The sequence below is a fragment of the Trachinotus anak genome, unplaced genomic scaffold (assembly GCF_046630095.1).
Source record: "Trachinotus anak isolate AG129_WGS33_773 ecotype Australia unplaced genomic scaffold, CSIRO_AGI_Tana_v1 ptg000016l, whole genome shotgun sequence".
In the NCBI taxonomy this organism is placed as follows: Eukaryota; Metazoa; Chordata; class Actinopteri; order Carangiformes; family Carangidae; genus Trachinotus; species Trachinotus anak.
The window spans coordinates 18683525-18698552 of NW_027273867.1; the positions used below are offsets into that span (position 1 = coordinate 18683525).

A 15028-nucleotide genomic window follows, 5' to 3' on the forward strand; every position below is an offset into this window, starting at 1 on the left:
TACTTGTCCATGCACACGCTGTCGCAAATGATGAAGCGAATACAAATGTGCAGGGTTACACTCTGATGTTGATAGTGTGAGCGCACAAACGCAAGCACTCACAAATACAAACCATCAGTCTCCTTGTGTCAGCACGGCCTCTTATTACACCGTCAGTGTATTTGTCGGTAGTTTCGTACAATATCCTGTAATTTTCTTCTTAATGCATATGTAAAGGTTTTATTTTTTTATTTTTTAAATCAACGTTTAGGTGTGCTCATTTCCCATCAGTCTGTCTTGTACACTTTAACTTGGCCTTACACAGGTGAAGAGACTGATAGTAAAACTGTTAAGCTGAATATAAACTAAAGCCTTTGCAAAATTTAGATTCAGATCAGGAGCTATCTGAACCAGAGCCACAAATAATAATGACTGCTAGTCACAGATATATTGGTCTGTTTATGTTTTCAGTTATTTAGATCCCCATTAGCTGTCCTCAGTGCACCAGCTATTCTTTCTGAGCCCCATATGGTGCAGGATATATGTCAGCCAATAAGAAATTGCTGTGTGTTTGCGCACCAGAGAGCCTTAACAAGTTTATTTTTCAAGTGTAAAATGTTCCCTTTGGTCCATTTCTTGGTAACGGTGCTTTCATTATCTTGAATATCTGTTGACGCATTGTAAGACTATTTGAACTCTCAAATAATGATTTGTATGTGTCTTAAAAATCCAGGATTGGTTGGACTCTAAATAAAGCGTAATAAACCAAGATTGTGAATCTAACCAGACATTCGATGCCAGTTTTTGATTGCGGTTGATACAAAAAAAATGTGTTGAGGACTGATATCCAGCTCCAGCTTGTAAACTAATTCAGCATGATTTTATACCAGAAAACAAACCAAAAACTGTCGTACTCGATTCAAATTGTGAAGGATTTTTCAGAGTAAACACAGCCTGTTTAAAAAAGGAGACAGAGAGATGCATTTATCATCAAATATGAGTTTATTTTTTTTATAAATCATTCTTACAAAATTGGCAATTATCTATTTCATTTGTGACCTCTATAAAAGTCTTCTGTTAATTACAAGGTAGGAGGGAGGAGAAGGCATCAGGACAGCTGGGCTTGACCGAGTCCTTACAGATCAACAGATATTAATGCCGATTGGTAATGTGATACAGCCAATCGCTTATAAATAATCCCAAACAGGAAGTGGTCATGCGTGGTCGCTTTAGCAACAGTGTCCAAACACAGAGATGAAAACGGGGTGTTTATAAGAAGAGAATGGAATGCTGTGTCTCATCCAGTGTATGAAGGCAGGGCGGTTCGGGGCCCTGCACATGGTGCTATTGCTGCCCGTCTACTGGAAATAGTCTGGGACAGACTGTGCTGGGCATGTCAAGAACTCAAATGTTGATAAAAGGCACAAATCAAGAACAGACTAGTTTCCAGAACACATGCCACCGTTGCTATAAACACTAACTGCCTGGCATGTTTTGGGTAAACCTTCTTCCATCTGCGTTGAAGCGCACAATGATAACTTGCATAATGTTCCTCCTGATCAAATGACAGGCGTTTTAGCAGGATGCAGAGGTTTTTCCTTGGGCCCTAACCCACATCCATCACACCCTGATGATATACTGTACGGCACGCCAACTGAAAGATGGGACAGCTTCTGTTGCCAAGTTTATCTGACCTGAAACGCAAGCTGTGAAAGAGGCAATTTAAACACAACTGTGTCAGAGCCCCAGACCCATTATTGTAATGCATTGGGGGAAGATGTTACAGCAGAATCTGAAAATGTTTCCATCTGGTACAGGGGACCCAGCTGTTTATTATTTTCCATGTTTCAGTTGGCGTAGTCTTTATTGGGACTTTGCAATTTGACTCCCGTGGAGAGCCAAGATGGTGCGGCCCAATCCAATTCTAGATCACTGGTGTATGCAATCTTTTCAGGAGTTGAAACTCTGCTACGACAACTCTGCAAATGTCCCCCCCCCCCCCTCTCTCTCTCTCTCTCTCTCTCTTGGGGAATTTTGTATGAGAAAGTGAAGCGAGTGTGATGGATGTTTCCCTGGAAAACCAATGCATGAAACATAATATGAGCTGTATATCGGCATCTGTGGATAAATGTGCACAGTGTGTCGAAAATAAAATGAATAAATACCATTAACTCCCCTCAGCGATGCAGGATCAGTCTCATGTGCTCGCCACGTCATCTCAAATCGTACACAGTCTTTTTTTTTTTTCCCAAAAAAATAAATATATGTCTATGTACAATGCTGACAGTTGCAGGGATTTGAAATGGGTGGTGTTTTTTTTTTTTTGCAAAGCTGGGGGACGTGGTTCTCTTGAGATAATCAACAACAGTGATTCAAACAATCAGACAAAAAAGACTTGATATGGATTCAAACAATATGGTTGTGTGAAGATGAAATGGGGCCCAGATGAAGACCATTTGAGGAGTATGTTTTTCCCACGATCACGTTCTGTAGATGATTGAACACATTTTGTTCTGACTCACATTAAACGGATCATAAATCTCTCCTGGCAAAAAAAAAAAAAAAAAAAAAAATCACAATCCAGAATGTAAATGTAAATACGAACATTATATTTAAAACAATGTGAGAAAAAAAAAAAACAGATAGTCCTGCTGGGTTTGATATGATCTGCTTGAACAGAGTAGCTTCGCTGTAGCGGTATTTGGATATGACACCTGAAAGCATGAGCATCCCCCTTTTGTTGACACTGTAAAGGCTTTACAATACATCTTACATAAACTCTTTGTAGAACAAAACATAAATGAATGAAAAAGTAAAAACAGCTGTTGAATGTGTGACACTGATACTGATGGACGTCGATGACAGCTACCGATTAACACGCACACACACTGAAAAGCTTTGGCTGAGACATTAAGCTGAATGCCTGCCTGACAGAAAGGCCACTAAAAGCACGCTGCTTTCATTCAAGTGTCTGCAAACTAAATGCGTGTGAGTGGACCGTCTGTGCTCTCGGCCCCGCAGGCTGCGCGCAGACCTAATGACAGCGTGCAGCAGCTCCGCTACGAGCCAGAGCCATTTTCTCCGACAGCCTCTCTCTTTGAAGTGATCAATTAAAAAGGTTGAGAGAGCTTATTTAAGCATTTTTGATCTGGTTGTCTGATACAAATAAGGTAATTTAAGGTGCAAAATGTCAGGCGGTTTGATGTGGATACAACGATATGAGCAGCTATTTATGAGGAAAGGACAAGCACGACCACGGGGGAGGGGTGTGTCGGGGAGGGGGTGGGAAAGCTGTCCTCCCAAGGCTAGCATTAGCCGGCAGGTCATGTTTGTGGGTCGCCACTTTCACAATACAATGGTCCATAATGTTAGAGTGTTTCATCAACAGCTTGTCCCCCGGGAATAAAACAGCACTCCAAATGAAATAGGTTTACCTAATTGAAGCCCAAACGTATCTCTGCCTGACAAATGGAGGATAAAACCTTCTGTCAACATAATGGCTCTGAGGTTCTCTGATATGTCACGGGGGAGGAGGGGGAAAAAAAAGTAATGTTGGCAGGAGAGCCACATCGGACTGATGACTAGAATATTTCAACAGGAGAGCATCCAGGCATCTCAGACTGATGTAGGCAATGTGATGTGCAATAAACAATATGAAAGGCAGACCCTGATGTCAGAATGGCACTGATGCACTCAGCATTAAAAAAAAAAAATCTCTCTACTAGCACTCCTGTGAAATGACGCTGGTCACTAAAGACCTGCTATAGTCTGAAATTTTCCTCCCTGTAAGGATAGTGCTCTGAGTCCGTGCAGGAAGTTTAAAAAAAAAAAAAAAAAAAAAAAAAAAAAAAAAAATGGGCGAAACGAGTTTGGGTTAGAATGCAGCGTTCTGCTCCATTTCATCCAGAAATGTTCATTTCGCTCATTCCAACGGAGGGAAAATGTACTCCGCCTGAGCTTATGGTTGGATGAGCCAACTTTTCAAGGCTCTGTACACACAACACGCACACACACATACACACACAGAGAAGAGTGGAAGTACAGAGTTTGAAGGGGTAAAGAAAAGATGATGAAAGCGAGTGAAAAAAAAAAAAAAGATAAGAAAAAGTACAAATACCATGGTAAGTGTGAGAGGAAAATGGGATATGAAACGAGATGTTTTTCTAACTTATCGTGGTGATAACAGGGAAGCAAATAGACCATTATAAAAGCCATATCAGCACATCAAGGAATGAGCCAAGGATAGAACAGATGAAATGCTTTCAGACTTGAGGCTCAAGGATGTGTGTCGATAGAGAATATCAGAAGATAATGGCTTCGTTTCTATGAAAACCTTGTAATAACAGGGTGGACACTGCTTTTAACCTTTTCTGTCTTAAAAAACGAAAATATAGAAACTGATGACGCTTCGATTCAAGTCCTCTCAGGGAGGAAAAAGGGTCGACAGTGTTACTGAGAGCTTAATTGTACAATGAAATCAAACCAACTAAAGAACAGGGTTTCCCGGGCTATAAAGCAGGTGTTTGGTAGTGAGTCCAGTATTATGTCCTGATGCAGACCGGGTTTCCTAGGGTTGACCAGTAGGATTTGTGGTGAGTGGGGTTGCCAGGTTTGCGATCACGGACACCTCCCCTCTTCTACCGTCCTGTACATGTGCCGAATGAGCAGGAAAGTCAATGTCATCCTTGTTCATGTTGTACAAAAAATATTCTATTCAAGAGTTCTCGTCGTCAGTAGTGTGTTCTGTGTGTTTGCACATTTGCGAAACATACAGTACTGTTTGGCTTGTCCATCAGTTTGTGTACTCCTCTTTGTCTGTCTGTGTTTGCGTTTTTTGTTTGTGTTTTTCAAATCCGAACGCCATCTGCTTGTTTCCTATTCATCCCTTCCCGCGTCAAGTCCTGGCAGCAGCGGCGCTGTGGTCATTGGCAATGTGCTGAGTGGAAGACAGAGCTGTGTCGCTCCCTGTCCATCCTGCTGTAGTCCTACTACTCCTTCTACTCTCCACTGAGTCAGTCTCTCGCACCTCCCCCTGCGTGGGGTCTCCCCCGAGGGGGCGCCGGTCCTGTCAGAGCCTCTCGATGTCCCTGTATTTCTTGCGGAGGATGGAAACCTGGTCCTTGAACAGGACGGGGTCCAGTCTCATCTGGGAGTGGACCAGTGGCATGGCGCCAAACCAGCTGGCGAATTTGTTCATGCAGGTCTGTCTCTGGGCGAAGTGGTCCGGATCGGCCCAGCGAGAAGCCCTCGAAGACTGGTGGACAGGAAGAACACAAGGAAGAAAGACGAAAGGACAGGTTTAGAGTCATTCTGTGAATGGGCAATTGTATATAGGACATTACTTCTGCAGTTGCCGGGGGGAACGTGATGAGTATCTCAACTGGTCCGAAAAATGAAAAATCTTATTTTATTTATGTTTAGGATGGAAATGAACATCTACATAGGAGTACAAATTGGTGTTGTCCTGATCTTTAAAAGCATTGTAACAATAACCTGCATGCTTCAAGTTGCAACCCCTTAAAACCACGTGTTGCAGTTGAGACTGCATGAAACTAGTTAGCAAGTGAGCAGAGAAGTCTAAATAGTTAGCTAAAAGTGATGGACAAACAGTTGAAATAATAAACTAAAACATAATAGATGAACTGCCGAAAATAGCTAAAAGTAAACAGTTGCAATAGTTCACTAAAAGTAATTGTTAAATGGTTAAAAGATCCAGCTTTCTGCCAATCCAGGGGGTAGTAGTAGAAAATACAAACTTGACAAAACCAACCATTGACATTGACAATTTATCTACTTAAAATGCGTGACACGTGACTGTCGCTGAGCTCATCTCATACTGTAGGAATGTGGGGGTTCGCTAGAAAAAAACAAACACTGTTTTATGTCAGTGGCGGGAAGTGGACGTTAACATTACGTGAAAAAGACTGACAATGACAATGATCAGCATTATTTCATTCAGTCATAATGTAACATCATCCACAATGACAAGAGAAAACCATTAGTGACTGACGACTGACATTAACGTCTCTCAATAAATCATCAGCTGGATCATCTTCTATATTTGGGAGGCTGGAACCCGACTTGGAACTATGATGTAATGCTTCAGAACTGACACGACTCCTTTCAGTGTTTTTGGCTCCGCACTGTTAGTGACTTGTCCTATTTACCCATGGGTCGCACAAAAGACTTTTAAACGAATAATTCATGCTGTTCATAAAGCAGCAAGGGTTCACTCCAGCTGAAAGGCCATGACACACACGATGGGAAGAAAACAACTCCGGCTTCAGCATGAATCACGACTTACACAAGGCAGAACAAAATCAAAAAGGATTATATAATGTGCCTGTTTTGTATCCAAGGTTGTAAAATGGTTATTTGTTCTATCGTATCCTGTGATGAGGTTTGGTTCTTCAATGCACACCAATTCACTCAACTGATAGCTGTCCTGTATTGGATGAGTCATCCACATAAAAATACACATGAGAAGGGTTTCAATACACTCTTACCTGTCCCATCATGGTCTCCTTATACTGTTTCTTCTGTGTGACCTTGATGGGCGGCAGCTTGGTGACAGCCGAGACCAGAAAGTTCATCAGGATGTCCTCACAGTTTGCCAGCTGGTCCACCATGCTCTTCAGACTAGTGGGCAAGTAGTTGGTGTACAGAAAATGGTAATACCTGTAAGAGAAGCCAGAGAGGAGTCAGAATAAGAAGAGGTAAGTCCTTATGAGAGCTGAAACATGCAAAATTGATGACAGAGAAGACGACATGCATACATCCGAAATTTCAGATACATTCTGTTCTGTGTGTATATGTGGCACAGAACAAAAGCTAAAACCCAAGAGGTTAAAGTACGAAAAAAAAAAAAGATGCACCAATTATTTTTGCAAGGCTGTAATAAAGATTAAATTTGTTGGGGTCCAATTTTGGGTTTCATCTCAAAATTGCCTTTTCCCTTTTCACTCTTCCAAAGTGGTGACATTAAAGGGCATGTTCATTTACCAAAATGAAATCCATTTTACTCCCGACAGATAGCATGTTCAAGAGTAGAGCTGAAACTTTGCAATTTCTAAGCAAAAACATCAAATGTCTCTTATTTCCAGTTTCTAAAATGTGATGATTTGCTGTATTTTTTTTGGTGAATATTGATGGATTTTGGAATGTGGGTCAGACAGGACAAGAGACTGAAAGCATTTCCTGCCATTTTATAGACTACACGATTAAAAGATCAATCAAAAAAAAAAAAAAAAAAATCTGCTGATTAACTGACGAATAAAAAATAGTCACTTGCAGCTATATTCAAGATTAATACCTGAACGCATGACTGTGAAGGTGAATAATCCCACCGTTTCAGACGGTTAAACATGTCTGAAAAGCAGAATATGCCACAAAAAAATGTACTTTCCACGCTTCGCAAATTTTAGACACCTTTATGTTCCAGGTTGAAGCCCTCGGGTTAAACTCTGGATTCAGCAAGCGACTAATTCACCATGTCCCTGGATGGATTGAATGATGGACTTATTGAAAGTGATTAAGTGTTGCGCTGCGGTGATTGGTTGACTTCAGATTAATGGACTGCTCCCATCACAGCTGAGTGAACCCATATTAAAGCTGACAGGGCTGTAGTTTAACTAAACGCGGGAACGCTGTGTAGCAGACAAATTGACATTTTTTTGGATAAAACATACGCGCTGTTTCCTGAGGCTGTGCTACGCTGAACATCACACCTACTTTCATAATCTACAGATCACTGCTTCAAAGTGTTGTATCAAAAGAAAGACGACTGAACACTGGAGAGCAGAGTAGAGCGCAGCTGTGATCCCCGTATAACAGAGGGGGAACAGAGCAGAAGCAGGGTGCATGAAAGAAAAGAGCAGAGCATAGCAAAACAGTCAAAGTTGTTTCACATGGAGGTAAAAAAAAAAACAAAAACGGGTGTACGGTGCTGAAACTGAAGGTTTTACGTGCGTATAGCCTACATATACCTGTGGTAGATGGCGGCCCCAGTCAGCACCATCGAATAATCGTTGGTCCATTTGGATGTGTAGCCCCAGCGCTCTTTGTTACTGTCCCAGAAATGGCTGCGGGCAGGGTAACCAACGATGCGCTCTGGGAAACTCTGCCAGACAGTGAAGGCAAAGTCCACCTGGGCAGAGAAAGATACAAAGTTTACATGTTATGATGCAGGACATGGTATTTAAAACATTTATTGTATGCATAATGGGCTACACTTTCTAACCCTCCTCCAGCAGGATATTAAATTGATCTTTTTATGCAGTTGTTAGCAACGTGTATTGTCAGATGAGCTCAAGCACTGTGAGCTTTCTTTTTCAACCACCTTATCCTTTACTTTTATCCATTTCAACTGAACTTTACCATTAGCTGACTATTGTAAGCATTCATTTGAGACTTTACATGAAGTATCTGAACCACATATCACTTATGTTAAAGCTATTTTATCTAAACCCACAATCATTTATTCATGGATTGCCAACATCTACAACTAACAAATACAAAGGATGTACACCAGTCAGAGGGATTTTTCCCAACCTGGCAACCGCTGTTATAACTGAGCTACAAAGTATTCATAAATAAATGAATTAACTGTGAATCAAGCTCTTTAGAAAGTGATACTACATAATATTTGTTGCCTATACTCAAAAAAAAAAAAAAAATCTTAAAAAATGAAAAACAAAACATGGCAAGAGATTATTCCTGAAGATATTCTGGAAGAGAAATGTTTAGAAATTAAGTTAAGATGAATTTTGTTGAAATATGTAATTTTTGAGTTAACTGTGTCTATTTATAGTGTCTGTTGTCTAAGAAAAAACAAGAGAGAAATACAGAGCGACTATGGGGAGAACTAACAAAGGAACTATGCACTCAAACACACTTAAGTGAAAATACAACAGAGGCAAAACCTCATCAAACACAAAGCAGTCTTTCCTAAGCAGCTGCCTGCAGCAAACTTCTGTGGCGGCGATCAAAGCATTCAATCAAATAATTAGATGAAAACATCACAGAGGCCTCAGTGGCTCCACAAACAGCCCACTCTGCATTATGCCACAATTTACAGCATTATACTGCACGGAGAGGCTGCTTATATTAATGAATGCTGAAGTCAAAAACCACCATAAAACATAATAAACATGATTTTTAAATCCCAAAGGAAAAGAAGACAGTTCCATGATATTACAGTCACAAGAAAAGATTTTTTTTGCTGTTATGATTCTACCTACTTTCCCATTGAACCAGCATCTAGATGTTGTATTCAGTTGTACTCAAAGAAAGAACTGCTCAAAATGTGCTCAAACATCTTTCAGGAGAACTTTTACCGTGAAGGACTATTCTCTTCCTCACCATCTTCACTTTAAGATGAACAAAGCTGAGGGAAAAGAAGGACTAAACAAAGATTTAGCTCTTGGTGAGAGGCCAACATTGTCACTAAAGTCCCTTTTCAAACACTTTATGTGACGGGAAGTTTGTTCAAAGTTCTGTCATGGTATTTTATTCAAATGTTTTTCTTAACTTGCACTGGCACTGATGTTGCCTGGCTTCTAAAACTTCTAAAACCAAATGTCTTCATGGGAGAAGTACGGGTTGATTCAGTTTTTTTGGGGCTTGCTCTTCCCTTCACTGCCAGCTCTGCCTTGCCATCTTGATCCTCCGCACAAACAGCCTTTATGAGATCTAATTCTACACTGTTCAAAGCAGCATCTGGCTTCCCATGGTGCCGCGCCAAAAACGTGTCCCCAGAAAAAAAACCAAACAAAAAAAACTAAACAAAACAGCAACAGTCCCGACAGCATGTGGAACAAAAATGCCCATAACAGTTCGAGCAGAGGACTCGGGAGGTACAGTGTGATTACATGCGCCAAAAGTGTGAATTAGAAAATGGAAAGAACGGGGGAGAGAGAATGAAACGGAGGCAGAGAAAGGAAGGCAGATGAGGAGAGGGAAAAAATAAGGCCGTGGGAGTGAAAGTTAGAGTAGTTTTAAGAGATTTAAGAATTGAGCTGCAGAGCGATAACTTGAGAACACCAGGGAGAAAAAAAAAATTGCATTTGGTGCAAGAAGAAAGTTTGCAACTTTGTTTTGTCTCAAGAGGACCAGACTCTGGAGACAGAGAGGAGGGGGACTGACAGAGAGAAAGAATCGTTTTCTATTCAACTCTATTTTATTATGTTAAAAAATACCTCTGTGGTGGACAACACCGTGTCTTCATCCAGGCTGAGGACCGCGTCTGTCACTATGGTCTCGTAGGGCAAGAAGCGGCTGCTCATCACCTGCAGGGGGAGACGCAGAGAACAGAGGATTAAAAAAAAAGACACCAAGGGTCTCAACCACATAATTGGAAGGAAAACAGTTGGATTCTCCTCTTCAAACAGCATTGAGTCCTGATCATTTGGTTGGATGGAGCAAATTAAAATGGCTGAAGGAGCAAATGTAGAAGTGACAGGCTGTGGAAAAACAGGAGAAAAACAAAGTAAAGCCCTCTGTTATGGACTGAGGTCTTAGACATGTCCCTTTTTTCATTACACTGCATATTAGCCAAACTAACAGTGTGGAGGTGTTAATTCACACAGATGACAGCCTCTATTGGACTTGATTGAACACGATATTAACGTTTCCATGGAAACATGCCATGAGAGTTTCTTTTCAATGATTAGATATTGCATCTAACGTCAGTGGATGGTTGCATTTTTAACATTAAAATCAACTTTGTTATCCAGTTGACCCCAGTTGCTTATTTTTAAGTTTGTTTGATATATATATATATATATATTTATTTATTTATTTATTTATTTATTTATTTGCAAAATGGTCATAATACATTGACTTTCCAATGCTTCTCTTTAAACCTGTAATATGGCCACCTGCAGGGCAGCAGAAACAAGCTGCAGATACAACAATATCGCCTTCTGTGTTGATATGGTGAACTTGTTGCCTAGTAACACATGCATACTGGGAGTGACATTAGCATTCATTTGGTTTCATGTTTCTGGTCCAAAATTCACTCTCCATTTAGCACTGTTATTGGTGTCTACTAACTAGCCTTTAATAGGTTTTAATTAGCTTCTCTGCTGTTAAATGTTCCACTGTGTTCACAAGCTAGCTGCTAACTTTGGGTGTGTGTCGTTTGGAGCTCAGCAGGTAGCATACAGTTGGTTTTTTTCTGACAGTTGCTGCCCAATGTGGCTAAAAACGATGCTATGAGCGCAGTGAGAGTGAATCTTAACTGTAAAGCTGGGGGCTGGAAAACGATACGCTGAAAGACGCTAGAATGTGCAGTAAAACAGAGGTGGGCTGCACAGGGGGAGTGGCTGTGTCAGTACACGTGAACCCTGTCACATAAAGGTAGTCATATCTATCGTTAATAAAAAAAAATATTGATTATAGCTGCTTTAAGGTGGAGCCCTGCCACCCAAAGGCCATTGGAGAGTAGTTCTACTGCTAAAATCGAGAGCTTCACCTTAAGATAAATTGTGGAATAACAACTCCCTTTCCTTCCCTCCAGCATCTACTGTATGCATTTTTAATGGTTCCTCCCAAATTCATTGCGATTCAGGGGAGACAACAAGCCACGACATCAACAAACAGCAACACGCAGAGAAGAGGAGAAAAGCCAATATCCTACTCTTTACTGCATGCTGCTCCCCGTTGTTTTCAACAGTGATAGAATGCTGATGCAGGTTTCCATTACTGCTGCAGAGTTGTCTGTCTCTTTCAGATCAATACAAACACATAAAGGCAGACAGACACATACAGTGTGAGTCATGAGTCCTACATATGGCACAAATTTACTTTTTTTCTCTTTCACTGTTGAAAACAGACGAAGTATATTTAATGGTGGATGAAAACCAAACTGTAAAGCACATGACAGTCCTTGAATATTTACTGGAAGCAGAAAGAGCAATGGTGGCCAGGGCCCGGGTGGGTGGATGGAAAGATCAACGTCTTGAGGATATTTAGATGGGAAGTCTTTGGTGTGTTGCTGCGATGAAAGGCGCTCGGATGAGAAAACAGCAGCTTCTTGTTGACAAAGAATGTGTGTATTGTAAACTGAATGTGCGCTCGAACTCATACGGCCTCCCACACAAACAAGAAACATCTAATGAATACATAGCTTTAATGGATGTAGACACACAAAGCATCCAGAAACACAATACCATACATGTACACACACACACACACACAGACACACACATGCCTGGAAAGCCTGTTATTCAGCACAGCTCCGAAGGTCAGGCCTCTGTAAGAACAGTTGTTCTTTTAAAACACCACCTGCACTGAAACGCTGTTACATTTACATTTAAGAATAGTCAGTGTTGACCTCCCTTCTCTATGAACACCTGGCATTGTCTGCCTGCTGCTCTACAGCAGGGTGACCTCACTCTCAACAGGTCTTCACCACTCCTACGGCTGAGGGCAGTAACACACACACATACAGAGAAAGATGCAAGAATAGCCGACGTGGCTGCACTGACAAGCCGTGCAAAGCCTGTTATCCATTCTAGCAGCGCAACTAATGATTACTTTCATTACCAATAAACCGTTGACTGTGTAAAATGTCATAAAACGGTGAGAAACGTCTATCACACTTTCCCAAAGGCCAGGGTGATGTCTTCAAATTGGATGCTTTATATGACTGACAGCCAAAACCCGAAGATTATTAATTTACAACTGTGTTGAATTCAGTTTATTAGAAGTGCAGTATCTTCCTGCAGTGACCAAGGAAGGCAAATCACAAACATCTCAGGCAGTTACGATGTCAGTAATTGATTAAAACAAATCTTCAGATGTATTGATGTCGTAATGACCCTAGGTGTTTGTGATTTGATTCCCTTTTATCATCTGTCCATCCACTGCACATCTAACAAAAAAATTCTGCCTTTCTAATAAACTTTATTCTGACAGTGTGCAGAATTGCAATCAATGACTGATGGATGATTTATCCAAAAATGTTTATATACTTTTTTAATTTATTTGTTTGTGAATAGTTTCCACAAATGTGAAACCTTTTCATAATTTCTGCTGTTTTGAAATCCCTACGAAATTAAAATTATATTTCAGACCAGTTTAAGCAGTCATTTTAATAACTAAAACTATAGTAGCTTAATAAACAAAGCTGTTCAAAAGGCTTAAATAAAATAATATCTAATTATCTGTGATAAAAAGTCTACTAGTCTGTTATTTTTTCCACCCATGTTTTCTGCTGTAACATATGCAACATATGTCACCCTTTAAAATAAGAGATGCCAATAAGAGCCTACAGCTGCAAGTCATTCTGTGGGGAACATGAATGTCTGTAGGAAATTTCATGCAAATCTGTCCAATAGTTGCCAAGACATTTCGCTACAATCCACAAATGTGAACCTCATGGTGGCACAAGAAGGAACATCTGGGGTTATTAGGGTACATTGTCAGAAAACTGACTGTCTGTCTGTAAAATATTTTGTACCAGTCCTTCCAGTAGATGTTGAGAGGTTTCACTGGATAATAGAAAAAAAAACAAAACACTGTCTTAACAACTTAAATTGGGATATTGCTGCCACTTTATCACACACAGTGGAGCCCTGACAGTACTGTTGAGCTTGATGTCAGCTGTTGGTCCAGTCAAGTGCCGTCTACTTCTCCTCTCTCTGAAAACACTCCAGAGGCAACAACAGCGCCCAAATGTTTTGACTGTCGCTCATATTCTAACCGGGTGAAAGAGCCGATGTGCGTGAGTGACAGTTGTGTTTACGGACGAGGAAAAAGGAGTGAGAAAAAGAGAGAAGAGAGGAAAGAGGAGAGGCGGTACCCTCTCTCTCTCTCTCTCTCTCTCGTCATTACTGCTTTAATGTCCTGTGGGCATGAAAAGAGAAACAAAACAGTCCCATGTCTGCGCTCCATGTTTTCCTCTTGTTTTCTACCAGAACGCGTAAAAGAGAATACCAACAAACAACAGGAGGAGAGGGAACAAGATAGGACACAGGAGGGGTGAAAGTGACAGTGAGACAAACCGCAAAAAAGGGCGAAGGCACAGGGAGAAAGAGAGGATGAGAGGCTGGTGTTTGAAACCCTCAGATGGTTTGTAATGTTAGAAGCGCGACATATTAGCCTGGGGCTTCCTGGTGCTCTCCAGGAATGTGAGCTCTTACAGCAGGAATCTGCCTCCAGCATTTCACCTCCTCTCTAAAGGACAGCAGCAGAGGAGACATGAAGAGCAAGGAGGACAGAGGACCACCAGTGTGCATAAACCATATTAAGCGCTGCTGGGATTCTCACACGGCTTAAACCAACAGTCATAAACCAGTTTTTGGCCACTGTGCCAGAGAGACAGAGAGGATGACAGAGGGAGGGACAGAAGGGGGAAAATAGGGGTTTTGGTTTGAGGATGAGTTTGGTGTTATTCTGTTTTTTTTTTTGTATCGTCAACAAATCCCATGAAAAGACCAAAGCTAACAATGCTACCATGTCTGTGTTATGCACCCCGAAGATCATTTGTTCCTTCTGAAGATGTAAATCTTTACAAACATCTCACATATATGCAGTTTTTTTTTCCCAAATGGCTCAGTAATTTTCCTGAAACAGCTGGGCACTGTAGTTTTCAGTAAACATTGCTCAAACAGGAGTAAATCGTGTATTTGTTGGGGACTATTTTCAGTGGTGGACTAATACGCATTTGGTGCTCTACTGACTATTTACAGCAGCAGAATGGTGTGTGTATTACTGAGTGTAAATAAACTAAATTGCCCATGTTCAGGAAAATGTTGCCCAGTGCAAAACTGTGGCTCACTGATGTGCTTTGTATAGCTTTTGGAAAACAAATGGAGCTTTGTTACACAGAGGAATAATCTCTACAACCAAAGTAGCAAGTGCAAACTTTGCATGACATATGCAGTAGTTACACTGGGCACATTTATTAGAATAAAGCTATAAAATACTGAAAACTTCCTTTAAGACCAGTTTTTGTTTTTTTTTCATTTAAGTCCGTTTTGATTTTAATGATTGAAATAGATCTTTTACATTTTTTTTAAACGTCACCCAAATTTTATGTTGCCAC

General features: G+C 40.8%; 1 protein-coding gene across 1 annotated transcript in view; it reads right to left on the minus strand.

Annotated features, from left to right (window-relative positions):
* Nucleotides 1-962: 962 nt before the first annotated feature.
* Nucleotides 963-15028, minus strand: part of ext1b (exostosin glycosyltransferase 1b) — a 114691-nt gene continuing 100625 nt past the window's right edge. Inside the window, exons 8-11 of the mRNA XM_071501242.1 lie at nucleotides 10176-10265; nucleotides 7965-8125; nucleotides 6486-6657; nucleotides 963-5233 (exon numbers count right to left, since the gene is read on the minus strand). Coding sequence (XP_071357343.1) covers nucleotides 5048-5233; nucleotides 6486-6657; nucleotides 7965-8125; nucleotides 10176-10265 — 609 coding nt within the window. The 3' untranslated portion in view covers nucleotides 963-5047. The remainder of the gene's footprint in view (nucleotides 5234-6485; nucleotides 6658-7964; nucleotides 8126-10175; nucleotides 10266-15028) is intronic.